Source organism: Gopherus flavomarginatus, chromosome 2 (assembly GCF_025201925.1).
Source record: "Gopherus flavomarginatus isolate rGopFla2 chromosome 2, rGopFla2.mat.asm, whole genome shotgun sequence".
NCBI classification, from domain to species: domain Eukaryota; kingdom Metazoa; phylum Chordata; order Testudines; family Testudinidae; genus Gopherus; species Gopherus flavomarginatus.
Window position 1 is genome coordinate 178,940,302 of NC_066618.1, and position 26,452 is coordinate 178,966,753.

General features: G+C 40.4%; 1 protein-coding gene across 1 annotated transcript in view; it reads left to right on the forward strand.

Moving 5' to 3' along the window:
* CDYL (chromodomain Y like) overlaps nt 1-26,452 on the forward strand; it is a 195,696-nt gene that overhangs the window by 164,468 nt on the left and 4,776 nt on the right. The window contains exons 3-5 of the mRNA XM_050940049.1: nt 14,167-14,423; nt 15,147-15,319; nt 23,253-23,463. Coding sequence (XP_050796006.1) covers nt 14,167-14,423; nt 15,147-15,319; nt 23,253-23,463 — 641 coding nt within the window. The remainder of the gene's footprint in view (nt 1-14,166; nt 14,424-15,146; nt 15,320-23,252; nt 23,464-26,452) is intronic.

A 26,452-nucleotide genomic window follows, 5' to 3' on the forward strand; every position in this document is an offset into this window, starting at 1 on the left:
GGACAGTCTGGACTGGATGAGATGTGGGCTTAATTTCCTTTTAGCTGAGAGCAATGATTTCTTAGGTGCTCAGTGAAGTTATACTAGAAGCACCTTCTGTCGCCATGCCTGGTAGGGATCATAGCGGAGAGGGCCAATCTCAGGTCAGACTATCAAAAAACTGGGCAGACTCCCCCACTCTGGTAGTATATTTTATAATTAGATTTAACCAAACAAACAACAAATGTGTGCTTCTGGATAGCTATAGTCGCTTAACATGGAGAGACAGAGAATCCCCGTAGACACTCTGGCCTATATTTACCACCCAGACAAACTGGACTTCTGTGATGACAGGTTATTAAAACCAAAAATCACCACACATTAAGTTCTTCCAGCCCGAGGGGACCAGTCACTTACTCAGGTTCTCAGGACCTTAAACCAAAGACAATGCTGTAGCCAATCCTTTAGTAAACTAACTAAAGATTTATTAACTGAGAAAAAGAGATGAGTTACTAAAAGGTTAAAACAAATAAAATACATTACAGTTGGATCAAAGTAGATAGTCCAAAATGATAGCAAGGATGTTAAATCTGCTAGTTTTCTAAAAGTCTATCTGGGGTTGCCCAAATAGTTTTGGGGAACCTCAGTCCTTTTGTTCAAAATTTCCTGTCAGAATTCATCAGTCCAGAGATGGGGTAGGGAAGAGGTGGCCAGAGCCTTTGTTCTCCCTCTTTATATCATGATCCTTTTTGCTGGAAAAATCCTTGCTGTGTCATGGGGGCAAGCAGTCCCATAGTGTACGTACTTTGCCACCAGTTCTTCATATGAATTGCAAATTTTTGCTTGCACATTCTGCATACGTGCCATTTGAGGTATCTTTGGACATGATATGCAGAGGCTCTTGTTTACAGTTCCTTTGTTAGCCTTGAAGAGCTAACCTGCGGGCATTTCTCAGACTCACAATACGTTTGAATTACAAACGTAGCAAAATCTCATAATTCTACGCACAATGTCGATATACACATTATAACCAGATAATAATACTCAGCAGGTTACAACTTTTCCAGTACCTCACAAGGCATATTTTACACAAGATTTATCACAGTTTTGTAAAAGTGGTGACCGTGTGAGAGTAGCCGGTCACCTTCCCCTTTACACAGCATCACACCTTCTTAGACCATTTTCTTGCATAAGAAGTCTGTGAGAGATTTCTAGGAGCAGAATTCTGGGGAGATGTGTGCCTGGGCTCCCAGCACCCTCCTTCCTGGGGGTAAAAATGGGATCCCCCTTTTCACTGGGTTTGTGCCCCTTCTGTGTCTTGCACTCATTAGATATTCAGGCTTGCACAAAGGAATCAGGCAGGATGGCCATTTTCTGTACAGAATTTAAAGATTTATCCCATAATGCATCTCCGACCTCATCAAAACATACACGTAGGAAATGTTCTTGAGCAAAAAGGTAAAGAAATCGGTAATAGTTCTTAGCCCCTTTTGCCCATTTTTTCATTGTCACACATTTTGTAGACATACTGTGACGCATGCCAACACTTTTCCTGCGATTTCTACGTTCCAACCTATACACTTCAGGGGTAATTTGAAACCTTTGCAAAACAGCTGTTTAAAATTCAGGATATTTCAAAACCTCTTCAATTGGCATTTTATTAAATCCATTTAAAGCTTTAGCAGAGAGTTTTGCAATCAGTTTGGGGAATTTCTTGTCCTCTGGAACCTTTTGAACCTCACGTAGCCTTTCAAAAGTGGTAAAGTATTCTTCAGTACAATTTGTTTCCTTTTATGCAGGCCACAACTTGTCACAATTAAGTGTTCCTTGTATGAAGGGAGCGACTGGAAACTCTGGGATTTGCCCTTGCCTTCGTGTCCAAAATATACTCTCTCTCCTTTTCTTTTTTAGGGCTTCTTCGTCTTTCAGCTTCGTGGCTCACTGGTGTGTGTCTTCCTGCTGTTGTCTTTCTGGCTCCCTCTCCTTGGCTCTCATCTCTGCTTGCCACTTTTGGTGTTCACAATCTTTGTCTTTTATGTTCTTGCTCCAACCTGGTCAGTTCTAGCCACATAGCTGCTTTGTTGGCACTCATATATACAGCTTTACTGTTTCTATTTCCTTTGCCTGAAATAAGCAAGCAGAAAACAACAAACTAACCTTTCTTTGTTCCCAGCCAGCACATTTGAGATTCACTTGAAACTGTTACACCAGTGCTTAAAGTGTAAATCTCATGTAGAATAGCAAACTGTGTATAAATCCTGTTTAGACTAAGCCACTCTAATATTCTGGGGTACAATCCAGACCAGTGAGAGGCTGTGTTACCACCTGCCCTGCAATTTGGGGTGACTCACAATTCTTTGCTGCTGTAACTCCCAACCTGGGCTCTTCACAAACAGCCAAACAGCATTCAGGCCACACCCTGTGTGTCTGTCTGTAGCTATAGCTCTGGTCCAGTAACTCTGATCCCAGCATCATGTCAGCAAACACCAGCCACGCCTTGGCTTCCAGTAGCCTTGGTTACTACTTGCAGGGTGATCCTAACACACTCTCAGTCCTAGGTTTCCCCCGCAAAATGTGTTTCTGCACTGTCCAGCCCAGTCCTAGGTAGTCCAGATATATTAGGTTTGTTGCCTCTCTAAGGGGATCAGTATACAACAGTTTTCTACTCTAAATGGAGTTACCTACAGTTTAAAGCACTGGATTAGTTTTGATTAAAAAATAAAACAAGCTTAATTAACTACAAAAAGAGAGATTTTAAATGAGTACAAGTATAAGGCATTAAAGTCAGAAATGGTTACAAAAGAAATAAAGATAAAACACTTTCTAAACTTAACAAACTAGACTTGAGTCAATGTGAAATTCTTACCCCAGGCTCCCAGTAACATTGCTGACCAAGTTTCAGGTCAGGATTTTCTCCCAAAATCCGTAGGCTGTTTCTTTTGTCTTCTTAGGTGGAGAGCTCCTGGGGTGTTTTTGCCCCTCATCTTTATAGTCCATTCGGTCTTTGAGATGTATTTTCCTGAAGATAACCCAGCAGCAAAGTTTATTCAAAGAGTAAAAGAGATGGTGTCTGGTGGTGAAAGAGGTTTCATGCTGTTTCTTCTTACCTCTGTTTGCGGAAATGCAGATTTTTTTCGTCTCTTCTCTTCTCCCTCTTTCTATCTGAGGAGCAATATATAACTTATATGTAAATTTAAGACCATCATCATTTGGGGGAATTCATAACTTTACATATAATGTTGCTGTACACATGCTGTCATGCTGATATTACCAGTGAGATATTAGTTTTCAATTGGTACCTCAGAAGGTGTGTTTTGTACAAAGATTATTACAATAGCATGTAAGGTGTAAATATAGAGATGCATTTCATCACAACTACTACCACTCAACTTTTAGACCTAACTGCCAAATCTCTCTCTAAATTTTACATTATTTTAGCACTGAAATCTTTTTGTTTGTTTCTTAATGTGTATCCCTACTAGTCTTGTGGACACAGATAGTAACACAGTCAGTCTGAATCTACCACAAATACTGTTAATCCATAGGTGCCATCCATTTTAGAATAATTTACTATTCGAGTTCCTTAAGGAACAGATGCTTGCATATATCAAAGTTCTAGCCTGAGAAACTGGAATTTAAAAATCCTACAATTGCACAATGCAGAGATTCTTAAACTGTCCTCCATGGAGCCCCTGATTCTGATCTGCTGAGACTTGGCTGGTAACACAGTGCTAGCTGCTCCTATGTTTCCAGATACTAAATTACATTAAAATATAGCTGAAAATACACTCATTAATTTCTTAATATTTCTTTTTTGTGTAGTAGCCACAGGCATATGTGTGCAACTGTGAACAGAAGAGAAGATGTCCTTGACACACAGCGAGAAACTGTGCTGGGCAGCCCAAGGATTGGTGGGGAAGGGAATGCTAAGGAACTAAAGATTTTCATTTCTGGGGTGCTCCAGAGGCTTGAGCAGTTCTGGGCCAGTTCCCAGCTGCTTTGGAATAACAGTGGTTCCACCCCTTACCATACCTCCCACCCTCTGCCACACCCACTACAATTCTCTCCCAGGCACATTAGGACTTTTAGAGCCACTTCACAACTGCTTCTTACCCAGAGGCTGGAGCAACCATGAGAATCTCACTCATAGTCTCTATATTAAAATCTTATCCATACGATGAGAAACAACTCCTGGTATAATTCTTGTTCCTGCGAGAGCAAATGTCAGAAGTAGTTACAATACACTGTGATATGGACCAAAAGTGTTTACCTAATGATTATACACTCTTTTTTGGAATAGCCAGTAGTATTTTGATAGTTGTTCTAAATCACAGTTACCAACTTTCACGTGGTAAATAAGAACCATGACTTTCACAATAAGCCAAAAATCAAGCTAATCCCGTTTCAAAACAAGGCCAAAACAAGCCAATCCCTAAGAACCCTAACACTATGTGACTCGATCCCCCCAGCGTGCACTCTGGGACTGTGGTGGACCCGCTGTGTATCCCTGACTCTCTTCCCCCGTTGCCCCTGCTTGCCAGGAGCCTATCTCCCCTCCCCCTCCCCCCCAAAAAAGGGGGGGCCAACAAGCTACAAGCCAAAAATTACCCAACAAGCAACTCACATGCCAATTAAGCCAAAAACAAGTCCAATTTCTGCATTTTTTCCGTAGGTTTGGCATGTCTGTTCTAAATCTCTTGTTTCAGCTAAATTGCCAAACAGTAAGTCTAAAATCTAGCAAAAGAGAGGTGAAAAATTGCCTATGTGACTTACTGACATTAGTAAAGGGCAGAGTCTTGTGGTTTGAACAATTTGGACTACTTATTTTCTCTTTAAAATTTGAAAATAAATGAATCGTACAATGAGTGATTGGTACATTTTGATAATCTAGCAGGCACAATTCTTAGAGGTGTGTTTATTTTTCATATAAAATAACTTGTAGAGAAGTCATTAAGTAGCTTATTCATGAAAATGTAGAATTCTATTTCTGAGTTAGAAAAATTATTCCAGGTCAATTTTTAAGAACTTCATTCTCCAACTGTGTTAATACTATCAGTCCTGCTGTTTTTATGGGCATAATACTACTAAGTGTCTGTCTAATATGCTGTATGGTAATTTAATTAAAACAAAAAAGTATGTATCTGTTTCAATTCTGTTATTTCCACCAATGTAATTTTAAATGCCCAAACTCTGATCTAAATTTAAAGTGAGGAAATGATGTACGTCTTCTGCCAGATGACCATCTTGTGGGTGTTCAGGAAAGCTCTGGTTAACCTCCTTTCTAGTAGAGAAATGTGTGGAAATAGACTGTTTTTATTTATACAATATGCACATAGCTCCCATTATTGTTTTGAGTAGGAATGACAGCAAACAGCAAATACAGCAGTATAGGCTACAAGATACTGATAGCAAAGGCAAGCAATAATGCTGCTATCATTAAAATTGTGAACATATTATATGGATACTGTGATGTAATCAGAGAGAAAGTAATTTCCCACCTGTACATTCAGTCTGTACATTAGTGTATTGCATCCTGCTACAGAACCTAATACTCTAAATATGGCATGAGAGTCGAAATAAAAATTGGTGCAGGACATGAATAAGAATTCTCTGCCTGGAGAATATTTCTAAGTGTAGGTGTAAGAGAAGGTTCACTTTGTCTTCACCCAGTTCCAAAAGTAGTACTTTATAAAAATATAGACTTTGGAAAACACTTTATTCCACAGTAATGTTGTTTAAAATTCACACCCATACAGAACATACAGAAGAGAAAAGAAATCTGTCGCGTGTATTTCCATGTTTCCTGAGGAAACCAATTCCATAGAAATTAAGATGGAAATGGCCAATTAAGTCATCCAGCCAGTGCAAGATTATCTTAATTGTGTAATATTTACTTAGGAATTGCTGCTATTTTTATAAAGTGCTCCCACAAAATGTTCTTGCTTACTCTGAGACAGATCCAGTGTATGGGGTTCTAGGTGGTATGTTTGCAGAAAGAATGGCTGAGGGACCAGGGTCTGTATTAGGGTTTAAACAAAAACACTTTCTCAAAAATATAATTAAGGAAGGGGACAACACAATTTGGAAATATCCATTTGCTGCTCATCATTACACCTTGTTTCTGAAAGCTGTACTGAGTGTGGATTGACAGGGTAATACAATATTCAGCTTTGTATAATTTGAAGGAGTATTTTTGTGAGTTGTCTTTGACAGAGTTGATTGGGATGAACATCTCAAGCTTCTCTTCTGTTTGGTAGCTGTATTTTAACACGCGGTTCCTGCAGAATATTACTGGTAGTATAGGTATTTTGTGCACTATGCCAATATCAGTATTGTTATACACGTATTAGTACAAACTGTATTTGCACACATGACTGACAAACTTTTGCTGATCACTCTTCCAGAACAAAACATTGATTTTTGCCAAAAAAATATACAATAAAAACATAATTTCATTTTGTTTTTACTTACACAAGTTGCTTTGTAATGGCATATTAAAGGAAAACTGTTACATTTGGAGACTAAACATTATAAATAACGAGGCTTTCTTAGACTAAAAATGTTGCAGACTTACCATGAAGGTTTCTTAGGAAGTGCAAGGTATTGATAGCTTCTGATATATTTTTGAGTGGTTTGTGGAACCAGCTGAGCGAATTCTTAGAACCTATTCAAATATTCCACTATATTAAAAAAGTATTTACTTTGTAATTTATTCAAGTACTTTGAAGAAAGCATAGGCAGAAAGATAACTCTGGGATATATTATTATTTATTTGCATTACAATAGCACCTTTTGAGATCAGGCCCCATTGGGTTAAACTCTGTATAAACACTTAGTAAGGGAGAGTCCCTGACCTGAAGATCTTTCGGTCTACATAGATAAGACAGGAAAAGGAAGAAAGAAAGTGGACCGTGTACACACCGTGGTCACCCATAATGCTTTCCAATCTGGGATTGGATCATGTTACCTCTGTACTTGTGCAATTCTGTATACTAGGTCTAGGGAATATTTCAGATACCAACATGTAATTATCTAGTTACCCAAGGCTAAAATGGAAAAGGTTTAATGGTGACCTGAGTAAAATTGTGGATTGGTGATGCATGTGGGCCTGGGGCAAAAGAACACTTTCTTGGAGGAAGAGGAGCATTAGTAACAGCAGCATGAATTGGAGAGCTGGGTGTTTGAGTCTCATATACTCGGGCTGTAAAATGATACAAGTATAGACAGAGAATTGTTTTTGTTTGTGTTCCCCCAAAACAATCGTTTAACATAAAATACAAGGATTATTTTTAACACTGAATTTTTTTTACATCAGTCTTTCACAACTGCCCTTCATGCCTACCACTCAGTTTCTGTTTCTTTGGAAAACTGCTGATCTGTGCTTAAACATGCCCATCTTTAAAGTTACACAGGTTTCTTGGATTTTCTTGCAGTCATTGGAAAACTAAGATAATTTACTTTAAAAGTACCACATATACTCGTTCATTAGCCCGTTTGTTTTTTAGCTGACCCCACAAGATGGATAGGTAAAAATAGCATAAACTATATGACCCTTTCATAAGCCGACCCTATACTTCAGGGGTTGGAAAACTTTGGCTCCTGGCCCGTTAGGGTAAGCCGCTAGTGGGCTGGACTTTTTGTTTACCTGGAGAGTTCACAGACATGGAGCCCCTCAGCTCCCAGTGGCCGCAGTTTGCTGTTCCCAGCGAATGGGAGCTGCAGGAAGTGGCACCAGGATGCTCCAGGTAAACAAAACGACAATATATTAGATATTCAATTCAATAATTCCATAGAGTTTGAAATCATCAGATTTTGATGTAGACCCGTTTATAAGCCGACCCCCACTCTTTGATGCTTCACTTTTTTACCAAAAATATTTGGCTTATGGACAAGTATATATGGTAATACTGCACAAGTTTCAAGCAGAAATAGAGTTATATTTGTGTAAATAGCTTTTTTAAAAAGCTTAGTGATGATGGTGTTTGTCCTGGATTCTTAATTCAGTTATTCAAAAAGAGGGTTTCTGATTAACAAAATCCTTATTCAGATTTAATTGTTTCAGTTACCTTTAGTTTTAGTTTCTGCAGTATGTATGTACTGAAAATTACTGTGTGGAAAAAAAAGATTGATTGGCTATCAGTGTTACTGTATATTTATATGTGTGTCCTCTTTTACGTTCTTAATTTGCTTTTAATCACGGGAAAAATACTAGACTCCAGCCAGCCATATAAGTAAACCTACAAGTCAAGAGATGGATATGAAAGGGGATGGCACCACACCGGCAAGGTCGAGGGGCTTCCAGTGGCTGGTATGAAGGACGAAAGTCCTGGGATTTTACCTTGAGCACTGTCATGGCATCCTCATTTGGTTCTTATTTTCAGTATCACTCTCTGGCTAGCAGGTACACCTCTACCTTGTTATAACACTGTCCTTGGAAGCCAAAAAATCTTACCACGTTATAGATGAAACCGTGTTATATTGAACTTGCTTTGATCCACCAGAGTGAGCAGCCTCGCCCCTCCAGAGTACTGCTTTACCGCGTTATATCCAAATTCGTGTTATATTGAGGTAGCGGTGCATCTGAAGTGTTTCAATTGCCACTCCCTCTAGATAGCACAAAGGGAGAGTTTTTTTCTTTTGTCCCTACTTCAGAGTGTCTTGGCTATGGTAAAAATAAGAGCAAGGAATGGGGAAGAGATCTCTGCTACTCTGTCCCCTTCCAACTTCTGTATTTTGGGTCATCTTTCCCCATGAATAACACCTGTGCCTGACCTTGCTGATGCTCATAGTTTTTCTGTCAGCAGCAGCTGAATGAAAACGGTAATTCTTGGCAGCAGCAAAGAACCTCCTAAGTTCTGAACAGTAGCTGTGAAACTGATGGTCTTGTTAATTTCACTCTGCCTTTGCATTGCAAAGCTTTAAGCTGCAGGGACAGCACTGAAGCAACACTCTATTTACATTTACTCATCAGGGTTAGAAATTTTTTAAATGAAAACTTAATTCTGTATATGTTGATAATGGTCCTGGATAAATGAATATTTCAAGCCCTGATTTTTAGTGGAGGTTCGTAGCTTTTTTTTTTTTTTAATGCTTTCTAATATATTTTTCAAAGAATTGAAGTGGCGAGAATATCCTTCTGTTTGCATTTTGGTGAAAAACAAATTCAGAATTTGTGGTTTAAATATTATTATGGTATTAAATTACTTGGAACTAAGTGACTGACATATCATTTTAATTATGCAAATACAATTCTAAGATTTGTCCATGGTACATTTGTTTGATTCTTTTATGCTCATTTGCTGTAAGAAAAATCTAAGACTACCTCAGGACTGTGGTGTAACTTGACTAATGCGTGTGCATTTTTACTTGACATAATGTACTGCTTTACATTGAATTTCTGTAATTCTTTTCTTCAGTTTTATGACTAAAAGCCACAAGAAACTGTGCACTAAACTTCAAGGTCCAGTATGTGCTGTGGTGGTCCTATAACCAACATGTATTAATAGATACTGATCCAGTATTCTTGATCTATGAATGTAATTTTTGGATTAAAAGAAATTGGCTGAAATCCCTTGCAAGAAAAATATGCACTTTTTTCTTAAGTCAGCAAATCTGTGGCCCTGGTCCATTAATATAGTCAAAATGTTTGTTTGTTTTTCAGAGATTAAAAGTGGACAACTATTTAAACCAGTGGTTCTCAGACTTGAGCCGCTGCTTGTTCAGAGAGAGCCCCTGGCAGGCCGGGCCGGTTTGTTTATCTGCCGCGTCCACAGGTTCGGCCAATTACAGCTCCCACTAACCACGGTTCACCACTCCAGGCCAATAGGGGCTGCGGGAAGGGCTGCCAGCACATCCCTCAGCCCGTGCCACTTCCTGCAGTCCTATTGGCCTGGAGCGGCGAACCGCGGCCAGTGGGAGCTGCAATCGGCCGAACCTGTCGACGCAGCAGGTAAACAAACTGGCCCGGCCTGCCAGGGGCTTTCCCTGAACAAGCAGCAGCCCAAGTTTGAGAACCACTGATTTAAACCATAGATCTCCTTCCATTTAAGTGTAGCTACCCAGTTGTATTTATCTGAGGTTTTGAACTATACCTACGATCCAGTGCTGTAATATATGTGTACACTTCCTCATGGGTGTTGTCCGATAAGCAGGGAAGTTGCTCTTTGACCTTTATATCTTGGTCTACCTTGACAAAGAAGGCTTGAGGTTTGGGGAGTTTTTGGGGGGGAGCGAGGGTATATGTTAAGTATCTCATTGCCTCTAAAATCTCTAAGGCAATTATTTGATACAAGAGGACATCTTTAGTAGTATAAGTTATGAGCAAAAACCTAAGTTCTCTACAGTTTTCCTGAATGTTGTAATGTTTTGCTGTTCTGTCATGACCTCCTAAGTCTCAAAGTAGAGGTGATTTGAATTGTACTGATTTACCCTTCATAATGAAAACCAAACCATTGCAAAAGCAAATGCCACTTCATCTTCAGTTGCTAATGAAAAACAGAATACTGTGTTCTAGCAGCGGTTCTTAACTGCGGGTCTGAGGACCCCAGCGGGTCTGAGGACCCCGGGGGGTCTGCCAAGCACGATCAGTGTTAGATTGGCTGAGGACCAGGGCAGAAACCTGAGAGCCCAAGCTGTGGTGTCCTGCAGATGAAGCCCGAAGCTCTGAGCCTTGGCACCCTGCAGATGAAGCCCCAGGCACTGGCACCCTGTGGGTAGGATGTCAGAGCACTGGAGTCCCACAGGGCAGAAGCCCTGAGGCCCCCTGCACACACACACACACGCTCCCCTCACTGAAGCCCGGAGACCCCCTGCGGCTGAAGCTCTGAGTCCTTCCTCCCCACTCCCACGGAATTTTTATAACATGGTGGGGGGGCCCTCAGAAAGAAAAAGGTTGAGCCCCCTTGTTCTATAGAACTATGATCATCCCTGTTGTGTTTTAAAAAGAGAAAAATATCTGATGTGAACTCCTGCAAGCAATTTCATATTTAGTATTCATTATTAAGTTTTATTTGTTCTGCTGAAGTGAAAGAGAATTTGATAAACTGGAAAATATAGGAACAAATGTGAATCTTCTATGACAACATAAAATAACATCAATCTTCCACATTACTTTCCTCCCTCTATCCTCTTTGAAAAAAAATGGATTCAGTTTGTGGACCATTCTCAATCTCTTCCCTTTAAATGACTTGGAAAAACCTTGAATTCTCTTTATAACAAGTTGTATGGAGAAGATAGAGAGAGAGCAGTAGATTATTAATGCTATAACTCAGAGGATACAAAAGATATTAAAAAGTAAAATAAAATCTTTCAATTAAATTGACAATTTACATAATTAATGATCTTACAGGGTTGTTAATTAGGAGTACTTTTCTTTGCAAATGCATTACATACTAAGTACTACATTTATTTTTTTAAGGGTTCTGTTTGTGTGAAAGAGAAAAGTAACAAAGTAAATGTTACAGAAACTGATGCGCTCTCAAGGTTTATTTTATTTGAAAGATCTTTTTATTAGTGAAGTATAATTCCTAATTCAAATCTGGCCAAAAATAACAAGTAAATATCCCAATTACAGTAATAGTGTAGCAAACTATTTAGGTAAATGTACATAATGTCCTCATGGGACCCACAGGTCTCCCACACATACTCTCTTAAAGTGACAGCACTATACATTAGTCACAGTTTTTAAATATCTCATGTAGCTACTTCAGCTAAACAGGATGAATTATTCCAAGGGAAATTACAGTAATTAAGCAAGATCCACCACTGTTGTTGTTTTTTTTTGTTTTGTTTTGTTTTTTATTAAGGCTTGTCTATACGTTTCATTTTAGCTATCTTTAAGCTATGATATGTACAATTATGGGTTGTGGGGATCCCATTGGGGGATCAGGGCTATAGTTAATCTTTAAATTATTTGACAAATGGGCTCTCATCTTTTGTTAAACATGAAAGTATGAAAAAAAATCAGATCTGTGGTTCGGCTGGTAGTATACTTTTCCAGTGTTTCTGCTCTTCATATCTGAACTGCAGCTTTACACAGGTTTCAGAAGGCAACATGCAAATCTCTACTGAGAAATGTCCCTTTATCTATTGGAGAGACAAGGTAGGTGAGGTAATATCTTTTATTGGACCACAGGCACCAACTTCTAGTTTACCTTGGGGGTGCTCCGCCCCAAGTCCTGCCCTTGCCCTGTCCTCGCTCCACCCCTTCCCCCCCCGCTCCACCCCTTCCCCAAGGTCCCCGTCCATCACTCTCTACTCTCCCCTAAGCTCCTCCCCAAGCCACCAAACAGCTGTCGCTTATAGGTGCTGAGCACGGAGTCGACACCTATATATTGGACCTCCTTCTGCTGATGAAAGAGATGCACTTTCTAGCAGCACAGAGCTCTTCTTCAGGTCTGGGAAAAGTACTCAAAGTGTGAGCTAAAGATGGAACAGATTGTTTAGCATAAGTCGTTGACACACATTGCCAGAGACCAATCGAAATGAACTGGCCCATTAACACCTCTGCTGCCATAGAACAAAATAGGGAGGTTAGTGATTAAAGGTTGTTGTAATAAGTCATAAACACAGTGTCTTTATTAAGACTATGAGTTTTAGTGTTTAGCAAAGTTATGAATTCAAGCTCTAAGGCTTATCTTTTAAGGTGTTGTGCAGGGTTTCTTTGAGGACGAGGACTGAGAGATCAGCTATGGAGTGATCGTTTTGTGAAAAGCGTTTGCCCATGGGTGATACAATGTTTTTGTCTTATCATTTTTCTGTGTGAATTCCTGCAAGAATATAGTGATTGGTTTCACCCACATAGTTGTTATTGGGAAATTTAGTGCACTGGATGAGGGTACACCACATGCTGTGATAGGTACGTGTGGGACCCATGGATCTTGAAAGATGTGTCAGCTCCGTCCTTTATCTACTGGACATGAATGTCTCTCATAATGTTCTTTGCATCTCCCATAAGTGTTAATTTAGACAATATTACATTCACAACATGAAATGTAGAAAACTGATATTTTCTGTGACTCTCTGGGTGGCTTGTTCACGTGCATTCTTTGAAATTCCACTGATTAAACTTTTCATAGACTCTCGGATTCCAAGGCCAGCAGGGACCATTGTGATAATCTATGCTGATCTCCTGTGTCACACAGGCTATAGAACTTCCCCAAAATAATCCCCATATAAAGAACAGGTCTTTTAGGAAAACAAGCAATACTGATTTTTAAATTGTCAGTGATGGAGAATCCACCACGACCCTGGGTAAGTTGTTCCAATGGTTAATTACTCTCACTGTTAAAAATGTACACATTAGTTCCAGTTTGAACTTGGCTAGCTTCAGCTTCCCGCCATTGTATCCTGTTAGATGAAGAGCCCCATTATTAAATATTTTATTCCCATGTAGGTACTAATTGACTATAATCAAGTCACATGTTAATCTTCTCTTTGTTAAGCTAAGATCACTTTTAGCAAGATCAGAAAGGCAAAGTATTAATGGAAAGAATTATGTAGGTCAAGAAGGGCCATATTTCCATGTCTCCCATTATATACCCTTCCACTTCAGAGATTGATTCTGTGTCTTTCTCACTAAGACTGTCCTGTGTTCCCTGTTCCTCCTACCTTTCTGTAAACATTCATATACTCTATATGGTCTTGTTAGTCCAACTCTTTTATCTGATTTTTGTCAAAGGTATGAGTTTGGTCAGGAGTTTGAGCTCCCACTTTTGTTTAAAACAAAGCCCTTCACTTTCTCTTTTGTATATGGTTTTGAAAATTTTAGGCCACTTAGAGGAGGGAAAAAACAAATTGCCTCAGGTAGTACATCTTTGTCATTTCTTTTATTTTAATATATTTCTAAAAATGTCTTAATTGCATTACTGATAGGGTCCCCAAGTAAAGGGTTTTCCAGTTTTAGGAATAATCAGATAAAAGAAGAATGGGCAAAATTTATCCCATTTAAAAATGTCTTTTCTCATAGCCTTAAAATTCATGCTTTAGGTATTTCATCCTTTGCAGTATTTTGCTTTCAGGTTTGGTTCCATGTACAATTTTTTTAAATGTTTGCCAAATGGCAGAGAACAAAGGCACTTGTTTTTGTATGTTGTCATAGTATGCTTTGACTGACATGTCTCCATGATAAGAGATTTTCCAGCTATAGAACTAAATTAATAGAACACTGTTGTTTCAAACTCTTTACAGGTACATCCACCTTTATTGAAGCATTAGCAGCCAACGGTACAACCAACATACAAACATCTGTAACAGGAGTGACAGCCAGCAAACGGAGATTTATTGATGATAGGAGAGATCAACCTTTTGACAAGAGGCTACGTTTCAGCGTGAGACAAACTGAAAGTGCTTACCGGTATAGAGACATTGTTGTCAGGAAACAAGACGGATTCACACATGTTTTGCTATCAACAAAATCATCTGACAACAACTCACTAAATCCAGAGGTTAGAATGTTTGTTTTGCGTGGTTTGATTTGTTTGCTTGCTTGCTTTTTGGGGGTGGTTGTACAAATATTTTAACAGCTGTAATTACAGTATTATTATTAATCACAGAAATATGAAAAAACAACTGATAGTTCAGTAGTTTCCAGAAAAGTCATACTAGTGCATTTAAAGTATTATAAATGTGTAAATATTATACTTTCTTGCCTTTTAAAATCTGAATCTTAGTATATTTCAGTTTTATTTATTAATACAGTTCAATATACAACATTATCTGAATATTTAGAGTTGCAGCCTTTCATAATAAACGTAGTGGTTTATTAAGTGCGACTTGAAATAAACATCAGCCTAAATTCAAGTCATTTTTCTGAAGTGGTTGCATATGCCACCTGGTGTTCAAATTACAGAAATACTGAGCGAGTGCTGTAGCAACAGATGCAGGTTGCTGGATTTCTTCGTAATGATTACATTATCTCAGTGTAATCATATTTGTGATCTGTACATTTTTAACATACATTACTAGACTCTCTTTTCCTTTGGACAATGAAAAATTTGAATGTGTTTAAACAAACAACTGCAGCAGAATTTGCAAGTATCCCAGATACTAGGGAATACACAGGAATGTAAAAGTTCAGATTCAGACCTGTCAAAAAAGAACAACAGTTTGTTACTTTTTAATAACACAATACAAAGAGTCTGACGAATTTAATTCCTGCTGATTTTCAGGTAATGAAGGAAGTCCAAAGTGCACTGAATACAGCAGCTGCAGATGACAGTAAACTTGTGCTGCTCAGTGCAGTTGGTAGTGTCTTCTGCTGTGGTCTTGATTTTATTTATTTTATACGCCGTTTAACAGATGATAGAAAAAGGGAAAGCACTAAGATGGCAGAAGCTATTAGGTATGTAAAATTGTTTTTTCATTGTCTAAACTAGTTTATTTTTAATTTATCTCATAAAAGATCTAACTGTTCTTCTTAGTAGGAATTTAGTGTGGTCAGACGTTCAGTTGTGATAATACACAGTGTGCGTAACTTGTTTATATTACTTGTACCTTTCTGTTCAAGTTTACATTTTATTCATAGCTTTTTACTCCATTTTTGCCATGTTGAATTAGAGCCCGTGTCTGATTAAAACTTAGCATGATAGTGTCCCTAATAGAAACAACACAGACTTGAGAAATTCTTGTCAAAGATTATTTTAAATGTATTGTTCAAAAGCAGTACAAATAATATATAAATGTGCTGAAAGAATAGATTGGACAAAGTCCATATAAAAAAGGTAGAATGACAGACATTCTAAACGGACGGCTTAATCTTTGTGAGCAACATCCTAGCTAGCTGTCAAATTCAAATAAATGAACTTAATTGTCTTATACAGCATAATTTTTCATGAAAGAAACATACCGCTGAGATGGACACTGTGCCTGTGCTGGATTAGAGGCATGTAATATGTACCTCTTGTAATATCTTAAGGATATTTTTTCCCATGTAACTTGTAAACTGGTTTCCTATTACATTTTGAATATCTGAATGTTTACATGTAGCATAAATATCCAAAAATATACATAGAAGAACTAATGCTCATAATTCACTCCTGGCTTTCATGAAAAAAGATAAAAGGTTTCATGTGTTCATTGGTTATGTAAGTGGTGAAGCCGTTTGAACCAAGTGGCTAATAAGTGCTTGCCTACATGGGGAAATTATGCCTAGAAAAGGTCGAGTGAGAATGTAAAGTGCGATAGCTGTTCCAGAATTACTCCCTGTTTGGACATTTTTATTCTAGAATACAAGTGTCTTTTTCCAGTTTTAACTTAATCCACTTCAGGTCATATTTTATTGTCTAATAGAAATAGCTATTCCTGTCAGTTTTCCCGGGAGACAAGCTCTAAACCCAGCTCCTCAAAGGTGTTTAGCACCTAACTCTCCAAGAACTAGTTTCTTTTTAAATAGGGTTTCTTTGTCAGTTTCACCAGTAGTGCTAAAGTTTTCCCACAATTCTGTCTAGCAGGAGCATCAGGGGTTAAAAATCACTCAATACTGGGAACACCTGATCTTTCAAATGTAGGTGTATTTGTGAGTTCTTTTAGTTTAAAACATTTCCTAAGAAAAAACTGTTGATGCCAGATTCTTAAGCTCTGTTTGGGTCTGATCCATCTTCCATTAGAATCTGTGGGAATCTTTTCATTTACTTAAATGGATGTTAAATCAGGCCTTCGGTTTTAAAGGTTGCCCTTCTATCTTTTAGTAAGGAAAAAATTTGATACTGCCTGCTATTCTGAGATTTTTGAATAGCTGAAATAAGTTTCAGCACAATGTTTATTCTAAATGGGCAAGCAGAAGAAGCTACAGAAATGCAAAGAGAAAACAAAAGGTGTCAGAATACAGGAACTCACTACCTACTTAGCATTAAAATATTACAAGAAAAATAGGTTATAGAAGGCTAACTATAACCTAACTACAGTAGGACTGTTCGTTGTTTTCCAACAACTGCATTATGTTGATGAAACACGGTTGCTATGGCCCAAATTCTCAAATTTTTACAAACATTTTTATCTTCATTTTTTTTTATAATTATGAAGCAAAAAGGAGCTCCTGTACAATTCTACCAGCTGAAAATTGGAGAAAACCATCGAGGTGAAGGGGGGCAATCTCCATTCTGCCTTATTTAACCCATATAAGATCTATTACAACTTTTGTTCTGGAATCATGAACTTTAAGCACAACGTGACTCAGACTAATTAGATAAAAGAGGTAGAAATGCCAACCCTAAAAGACAATTTTTCTGCCCTTCCCTCTACGATAGTGATTTTTTGTTCTGAGGAAGGGGCTTATAGGCTCAGCCTTCTAAAACACTCTTCTGTTAAACTGTTTCTGAGCCCAGTCTACTGGCTAGCTGTTGTGGTCAGTATGTGTTACATGGCCAAAAGTGTTTTCAGCTGAGTTCACTGACTTTAAGATGCCTTGCTCCTCCAAGAAAGCCAAATTAGAAGCAATAACACAAGATGATGGTTCACTTGTGACTAAGTTTTGAATCTTCTGATGAAAATGATAGCTAGCAACACAATGACCAGGAGAAGTGTTTTATGGCCTAGAATAGTGTGTTTTCCTTCAGAATTTGTACTGATGTTCATACCAGTCAGGGACCACCATATGATAGGACAAGACCTTAATCAGATTCTGAGATAGCATACTGGACCAAAAGGTCTTCCTTCTTCCTACCATGCCAAGCTGCCTTCCTCATATTTTCCACCTGGGATAAGGAGGCTTTAGAAAATATCTGAGATTCAAATCCTGTCTTAAACTCACCAGGTAACACCCTTTCTGACAGCAAAGGAGTAACAGCCCAGTCTGTGCATTCCAAAACATCGTAAAGAAAGCTTTGGCACTTAGGGCTTTGTTCGAAGGAAAAGATTTTTTTCATTTTTATAGTGGAAAGAAAATCAAACTAAGGAAATACAGTTACTTTTTTAATATCAGCAGGTTTCTCCACAGAATTCTTTTAATATCAGACCCCCTTCTGTTTTGAGAAAGAGGAGGTTACTTACCTGTAACTGGAGGTTCCTTGAAATGTGTGGTCCCATTTTGGATTCCAAATGTAGGTGCGCCGGAGCTAGAAGGTTTTCGTAACAGTGCCCGTTGACCCACATGTGCATCATGCATCATCCTCATGTTTGCAACCAGGGCTATAATAGGATGTGTGAGTCGATGCCACTCCAGTATCCCTCTTACTATTAAGTAGTCTAGGCCAAAGAAGAGGGGATGGAGGCCGGGTATTGGAATCCAAACAGAGACCACACATCTCAAAGAACTTTCTGTTACAGGTAAGTGATCAGCATGGAGGTGGGTGTGAGGAAGTGTGATCTGGAGTACAACACAGTGTATAACTGCATTTGCCTTTCTGAAGGATGAGGAAGTATGCAGAGTAAAAGCCATATTCCCTGTAGTGAAACAGGACAAGCTTTATGGTGCCCTTGAGGAGAAGAGCATCGGCTTCTTGTTACAGGAGGGATTGATGGGATGAGACCAGCCAGGGGGTCCTGGGTAATGAGGAAGAAACAAGAAGAATTCTATGGAGTTTCCATGATAGATGACCTCCAGTACCCGTGGTGATCTTGCCCCAATTGTGGGAGAATGGGGCAAGATGGCCCCCTAAGATGATATGGGGTGGCGCAGTAGGGATCGGGAGTGGTTTGTAAATCTTGACTAGTGTGTCAAAACTGCTGTTTTGACTGCTGCTGGGTCAAGGAGGTAGTTGTGGCAGAGGCCATATATCGTGGCATGTGTGACTGTTGACATCAACGTTGTGGTTCCTGTTACTGCTGATAATACGGTGAGTAGGGGGCGAGTGGTCAGGGGCAGAACAATTGTTTTTACCTGCACCTCAGGGCTGGGGCATAGATGCCGAGGAAGTGGAGGATGGCTCACGAATCCTTCAGGGAATGGAGGGATTCATCCATTTTTTCTCACTGAATAATTTTCATGTATCGAAAGGGAGGTCTTCAGTGGTGGTTTGGACCTCTTGCGGGAAACCAGAGAACTACAGAACTCTGCGAAGCACAATCCCAGTTGCCAATGCCTGAGAGGCTGTCTCGGCCGCATCCACAGCAACTTGGAGGCCAACTTTGCCTTGAGCTTCCCCTCATCCAAGAGAATTTGGAACTGCTGTTGCTTGTCTGCTGGCAGTTGATCTTTAAACTCAGTGTGTTTTGAGAAGTTAAGAAAATCATATTTCGCAAGCAGGGTTTGGTAGTTGGCGATGTGAAATTGGAGCCCTCTGAAGAGTAGACCTTCCTGCTAAGCAGGTCAATCTTTTTTGCCAGTCTGTCCGGGGGAGTGGAGCATTGGGGTTGCTGGTGGACCCACTCCATTGCTGCGTAGATCACTAGAGAGTTGGGAGGGTGAAGAGCACGTTTGCACCCTTGGCGGGGATGAAGTATCTCTGTTCAGCCCTGTTGGAAGTGGGAGCACAGGAGGCAGGGGTATGCCAGACCATTTGAACTGGCTGTAAAATAGCCTCGTTGACAGGAAGGGTCATGCAAGAGGGTCTCTGCAGTTGGAGGATGTCCAGTAATTGATGGTGTGTGTCCTGGACTTCCTCCTCCAGGATTCCCAGAGCCATTGCCACCCGCTGGAGCAGTTCCTGCTACAGATGCACCAGGGTTATGCAAACCCAACTTACGCAAATCCACACTAACGGGAAAAGTTCCATAAGCTAGAAATAGGAGGGTTTGTTTGTTTGTTTTGCGTAATTGTTGGGTATATGTTTCTGACTTATGCAAAATTTGAGTTATGCAAGGCATTCTGGTACGGGACGCTTGCGTAAGTTGGGGAGCGTCTGTATTGACAGTGGTTGTCAGGTGGGGAGAGCAAGGCAGGGATAAGCGCCTCGTCCAGGGAAGAGGAGGCCATAGGACCAGCAGGACCGGTTCAACGTCTAGTTTGTCTTCCTCGTAAATGGAGGTTGCAGGAGGGGTAGTGGGGATGGGTGATAGGAGATGGGTGCTCTACAGTCCCAGTTTGGATCACAGGGCAGCCTATAAGGCCCAAAGTAAGGGTCTTTGCCTATCAGCAGGTCCCATGGGTGAGTGGAGAGGAGCAGTGACCTCAGTAGAGAGCAGTGGATCTAGGCGACCGGAGGTGTAGGGTGTCATGGGGTGGCCCCGAGGGTCCAGGCGGCATTAGGTGAGCTGGTGGGATGGGTGGTAAATGCAATGAGGAGGGCACCAGCGTGGGCCCTGGTGGAACCAACAGTACCATTGGATCGTGTTTCTTCTTTGCCTTACCCTCAAGTCTGGGATCCTTAGACGGTAGAGTGGCCAGGTCAATGCGCAACTTCTCAGCCGACTTGGCACAGCTCAGGGAGTGAACACTGCGTCCTGGCCGGGGATCTGCTCTTGTGGCCATGGTTGTGCTTTTCCGCCTTGTGGCGGGGCTTCTCCGACAGTCTGGGTAGCAGTGGATCTGGTGCTTGGAGGAGCACTGGTCACCGGTTATTGCGGGGGAGGTGTGCACCACTAGTTCTGCCAGTTTCAGGTCTGAATGCACACACGGGCACATGGCCTCCTCCATGAGGAACTTCCTGTGGTGATGTTCTCAAGCCCCTTGCATTCAGGCCTGGAACACTTTGCGAATGCTGCAATGGATGGCAACATGGGCCTCTCTGAGGCAAAGAAGCAGTGTTACTGCTCATCACTCAAAAATGAGCATGGGCACAATTGAAGCCAGCCAGCCTGATAGGGCATAGTCCCTGTATTGGGTGGGGGGCTGTTTGTCCTCCAAAGAGGGAGAAAACTACACTAACTCTACTAACTGCAAGGAAAAACAAACTATTTACAACTATATACTGTGACAGAGTGAGGCCAGGTGGATACAGGAGAGTGTTAGAAGGCAGATGTATTAGTCCCAGATTAAGTAGATCCCTTTTCTCTGGGTAAGGTAACAGGGGCAGTTCCAGAATAAGCATGAACTTGCTGGAACCAATTAAGGCAAGCAGGCTAATCAGGGCACCTGAGTTTAAAAAGGTCCTCACTTCAGTTTGTAGCATGCAGGCGAGGAGCTGGGAGCAAGAGGCACTAGGAGCTGAGAATGAGAAGACGTATTGCTGGAGGACTGAGGGGTACAAGCATTATCAGACACCAGGAGAAAGGTCCTGTGGTGAGGATAAAGAAGGTGTTGGGAGGAGGCCATGGGGAAGTAGCCCAGTGAGTTGTAGCTGTCGTGCAGCTATACCAGGAGGCACTCTAGACAGCTGCACTCCACAGGGCCCTGGGCTGGAACCCGGAGTAGAGGGCAGGCCCGGGTTCCCCCCCAAACCTCCCAACTCCTGACAGACACAGGAGGAGTTGACTTGGACTGTCAGCCCCACCAGAGGGGAAGGTCTCTGGGTTGTTCACTGACCCACATGGTGAACCTCTGAGGTGAACAAATCTACCAATAAGCGCAGGACCCACCAAGATAGAGGAGGAACTTTGTCACAATACAGATAAAAGGGCAACAGTCACTCTCTCAGCGGAGCGGAACAGGGGTTCCAACTCCAGTCATGCAGCAGTAGGAGGGAACTGGAGCGGCATTGACCCACACAACCTCAGCTGCAAACACGAGGGAATGCACAGTGCACGTGTGGGTCAACGGGCACTGCTACGAAAAACTTCTGGCTCTGGTACGTGGCATACCTGCGCATCCACGTTTGCAATCCATATATGGACCATCACTCAAAGAAGCAAGATTATATACAGATGTGGAAATTGATTTGCCACTATTTTGCAACTGAAGCAATTGCTTTTTTTCAGAAAGTAGCCAGTCACCAAGGGCGGTTACTACTATGTTTCATTGTTTCAAAACATTTGTGGTTTCAGCCTAGTCAAGCCTATTTCCTTTTGTCTCATCATGTTCATTTTTGTCTCCATCCTTTTTGGCCTGATTAAACAATAATATGTTGACTTTGCTGAAATTCTCTAGCGTAAACAATGCCAACACTTTTGGAAGTGTTTGCTGTACTTGTACCACACCTTGGCAATAGCGCATGAGGATAGCCAGCACCATTGCAGGGCCATTGTGAACAGAAAGCTGCACCAATATAGTGCTTTCATCCAGTACTCCTACCCCAGACAGTCACACCTTTGAAAGTTTTGATGGTGGTGTTCTCTACTGCAGACAAGACTACTCGGGGTTTTCTAGTCTATCCCAAACCGTCTCACTTAGGAGTAATTTTTAATGTAAAGCCAGAATCAGCGAGCTAAACAGAAAGGGCTGTTGTCCTGAGGTGTTTACATACTTGAGGGTTGCATGCTTTGTTGCACATATGAGGGGCTCCTTGCATCCCTCCATTTCTCCCCATTCCCACAAGTTCTCTGTGTGTCATCCTCCCATTCCCCTCTATTTCAGGAACTCCCTACAGCCCCTCCCTCATGCCAGGGGCTCTCTTGCCCCTTCCCCACAATATAGTCCCCCATCTTCCCTTCCCAATTTAAATTAGGTCTCAAAAATACTACAAATTTCAGTATAATAGTTGCTTGAAGGTGCTTTGTGTTCGTGAGGTAATCAAGTTTGGAATAAACTTTTGATATGGGAAGAGAGAAAATTTCACCAAATCCAAATTGTGATATGTTGAAAAGTATTCTGAGCTGTTACACTATAAATATAAAAATTTCAATGGCCACTGTCACCCCCGGGCTCTCACTATTTTATTTCCTCTTCATTGCCATTTCCCTGTGATTGATTGCATGCTTCTGTCTTACCCAGATGGCACTTATGATACACATTTGAACTCCACAGTTCCACATGGAAACCCGTGCATTATCCAAGCTTTTGACACCATTGGGCACTGAAATAAACTGATGTTGTTCTGGGTGGCTAAAGGAAGATGAATTTGCTTATCCTTAAGACACCTAGACCTCTGAGGATCATGATGAACATGGAAGATCCAGGAATGAAGGGGAGAAGGTTTTAAAGATCTGTGATTGATAATGGGGCTGAAGTTATTGATGGATCTTTTCCCACTTGTTTCCAAAAAGCAGATTTGTGTTTTCAGGGAAGGCTCCCCTTCCTCTCTGTTTTAAGATAAATCTGGGAATACTGTCTGAGCATACTCAGTAATGGTCTGCTACCAGTGATGTCAGTTGCCACACACAACCACCTGTTAAGAACCAGGTAGGGTCGTGGGAGGTCTGCAAATACCCGGTGGTTGTGTTCTGCAGAGGGTGAGGGAGTAGAGCAGGTTCTTGAAATGTTGTTTACAACTAGTTGCTGTGGAGACTATTTATTACTGAGTGCTGAGCGGCTGATACATTTTGCTGCTAAAATGTGTAGTGATGGAGTGTTCGTTTCTTTTCAGGAATTTTGTGAATACTTTTATTCAGTTTAAGAAGCCCATCATTGTAGCAGTAAATGGCCCAGCCATTGGACTTGGAGCATCAATATTATCTCTCTGTGATGTGGTTTGGGCTAATGAGAAGGCTTGGTTTCAGACACCGTACACTACTTTTGGACAGAGTCCAGATGGATGTTCATCCCTCACATTTCCTAGGATAATGGGCCTGGCTTCTGTAAGTAACTTTAATAAAAATAAATAATCAGCTTTGTTCCCCATTAGTGCTCTATCTACAGTGATCCTGTCATGTTTTCATTGGTGTGTGGATTGTAATTGTTTTATGAAAATGGTTCATGAGAAATAAATATATTTTTAGCTTATCTACTCTGACTAGACTCTGACAAGGCCTCCATGGGTATACAAAAGAGGAGCGAGAGGGTGCATGGGCTAATTATAACCCTTCTGCTTGTGCAAGGCTAACTGGTTGTAGTGGCAAAGGTCTCCCCAAAAGGGAAGGAGAAGGGAAAACTGGGCTACAAACATGCTTCCTCTCCCTCCATATTAGCCAGCAGATCTGAGCCAGCACATGAGGGATTACATGCTGCATCCTGTAAAGGCATGAGGCAGAGACTGCTCTGTTACCGCAGTTCTCCTAAAGGCATAATGCCTAAATCAAGCACAACCATACTGGAGTATTGCATTTCTAGCTGCCACCTATAGTTGCTTACTTCCCACAATCTTACCTTAATGTGTAAAATATATCTATGTATTTTAAGTTGTGTGGGTTTTCTCTCTTTCTCTCACGAGTAGCCTCGTCAAACTTTCCTAAGATGCACATATCAGTTGAAGAGGCTTTGTTTAATATTAACATATTAATATCTTGATATTTTAGTTCTCAAGTGTTCCAATAAGACACTTCTGTTTATCACTTCTAAGTGTTGTGCCAGGGAAGTGTGTAGTCTGTAGGATCAGTAGGTTAAAAACATGTTCCCATATCCTCTTACTGCTGAAACTGAATTTACATACAGCTTAAAAAAAATAATCAAGTGAAGGGGCAAACTTTAGAAAAAGCTGAAAAAAGCCACAGTTATCTGCATTATTTTTCATTTTGCTTCATGCTACTATGCATTTTATTTCATAATATATATGCATCCTTCTGAGCACCATTTGATGTTAGACCCGCAGCCTAAGCCAGTATGAAATTGATGAGCAGCTCCATGAAGCAAATGCCTAGAGCTGCCTTATTTTTTTTCCTAGAACCCTCCCTCTCCCTCCCCCCATGCACTTACTGATTGATTTAGAAGGAACTTCACATTTTTATTTTACTAGTGTAATTAATTAACAGATTTCATTGTGAGAGAGTCGGATACAGTTCTTTAATAGAAAAACGTAAATGTGTTAGATTAATAATTTTTTCATGCTGGTGTCTACTCTAAGTGAGCAGTCATTCCTTTCCATTTGTATTTGGTTTCTAGTTTTGAGAAACTTTGTGGCTGATTATTTTTTAGAAAGTTTGAGTTTAGCTTGCATGAACTTTACATGTTCCTTGGGGAATGTATTGATTTTTCTACTTGTAGCAAAAACGATTCTTAAATCAGCTGGTTCTGGCTAGCCAGAGACTGAATACGGGACTAGATGGACCATTGGTTCCTATATTGTTGTAATTTTTTTTTTTAAAATAACCACGTTCTAGAACATATTGTCCCCTAGAATCATGTTTATAACTTGTTGGGAGAGGGGATCACGTGCTAATTGGATTTTTTTAAAAATAAGGACAAAGTGGATAGAGGAATTGGAATAGAATGAGTAGGAAACATGACAAAACATGACAAAAAAGCCCCATGGCAGCGCATCTCAGAGCCCAGCTCTACAGCCTGGGGCTTGCGCAATGATGCTAAAAATAGAGATGTAGCCATTTGGGCTTGGGCTTTATATCTTGAGGAGAAAGGGGCTTTCAGAGCCTGAGCCTGAACGTCTAGAGTTATTCTTAGCACCATAGCTTGAACCTGAGTCTAGAGCCCTGGGCTCAGACTCACTGCTGTTTTTGTTTTGTTTTGTTCTGTGTAGACATACCCAAAAGAGAACTTACCACTCAGAGTGTTAGTGAAATGTATTATTCCTTTTTACATTTTATTCTATTTCAGTGGGAAATGGCCAGTAGCGCTGTCAATTTTCAGAGCAGAAATACAGGTGTTGGTTGCAGAATATTGTTGACAGCAGGACTCTGGTCAAATTGCTGTTAACGTTTTGGCATGTATTGGAGCTAGATCAAGAGCTAAGTGCCAGCCCATAGCAGAAAGCACTCCTTCAACCCTGCCAAACCATAACACAGCTGAGTGCTTACTTCAGGTTGGAGAGGCTCTGCTGTTTTGTAGCTTGTAAATGAGATTTAAGATGACCAAAAAAATTTTCATTACAGTTCTTTATAATATTTCTTGTTGAAAGAGCTCAGCCAGATCTATCAGGTTCTAAAGGAATAAAAAGTCACTCTGGCATTCATACGTTCCTACAGAGGATAAATAATTAGACAAATTACATTTATAAACTCCCAAGTAGATTTGTAATTACAAAAAGTAAACTCAGTGTTCGTTCAGAAGTTCTTCACTTTGTACTTCTCGCAAAAGATACTTCCTTTTCCTGATGTGTTCACTTGACATCAAGTGCATATAAGAGAGTCCACGATGCAACATTCTTATAACTCTGTTTAGCTACAGTTTTGTCAATTAACAGCTATCACAAATATACTTTCCAATTTTGCAAACAGGTTCATAAATTTTTTACCCAAGGTGGATTTATAGGTGGATGTACCCAACACTTTCTCGTTTTGTACATGAGTCACAGCTTCCTTTCTGCAACTTGCGATGGAAATCTATTTACAGTGTCTTCCTGTGGATCTGCAAATACAGTGAAACTATTCTATGAAACCTCTCAATACACGGTGTAGTCTGTGTGTCTAGTGGACTGGGAATCAGTAACTTTATTTGTTAGCAGGAACTCAGATCTTTTATTTTACTGTATCATTAAGTCACTTAATCACTCTGGGCCTTAAATTTCCCCATCTGTAAAATGGGGATAGTGATTTGTAAGTTATTTGAGATCCTTGGATGAAAGACTAAGTGCCAAGCATTATTCAACTGCTTATCTTAAGAAATGCTAAATCTGTCAGATCGGGCTCATGTTTCTTCTCTGTATTCCATGAGCTCTGATACAATGGCCTTGTCATT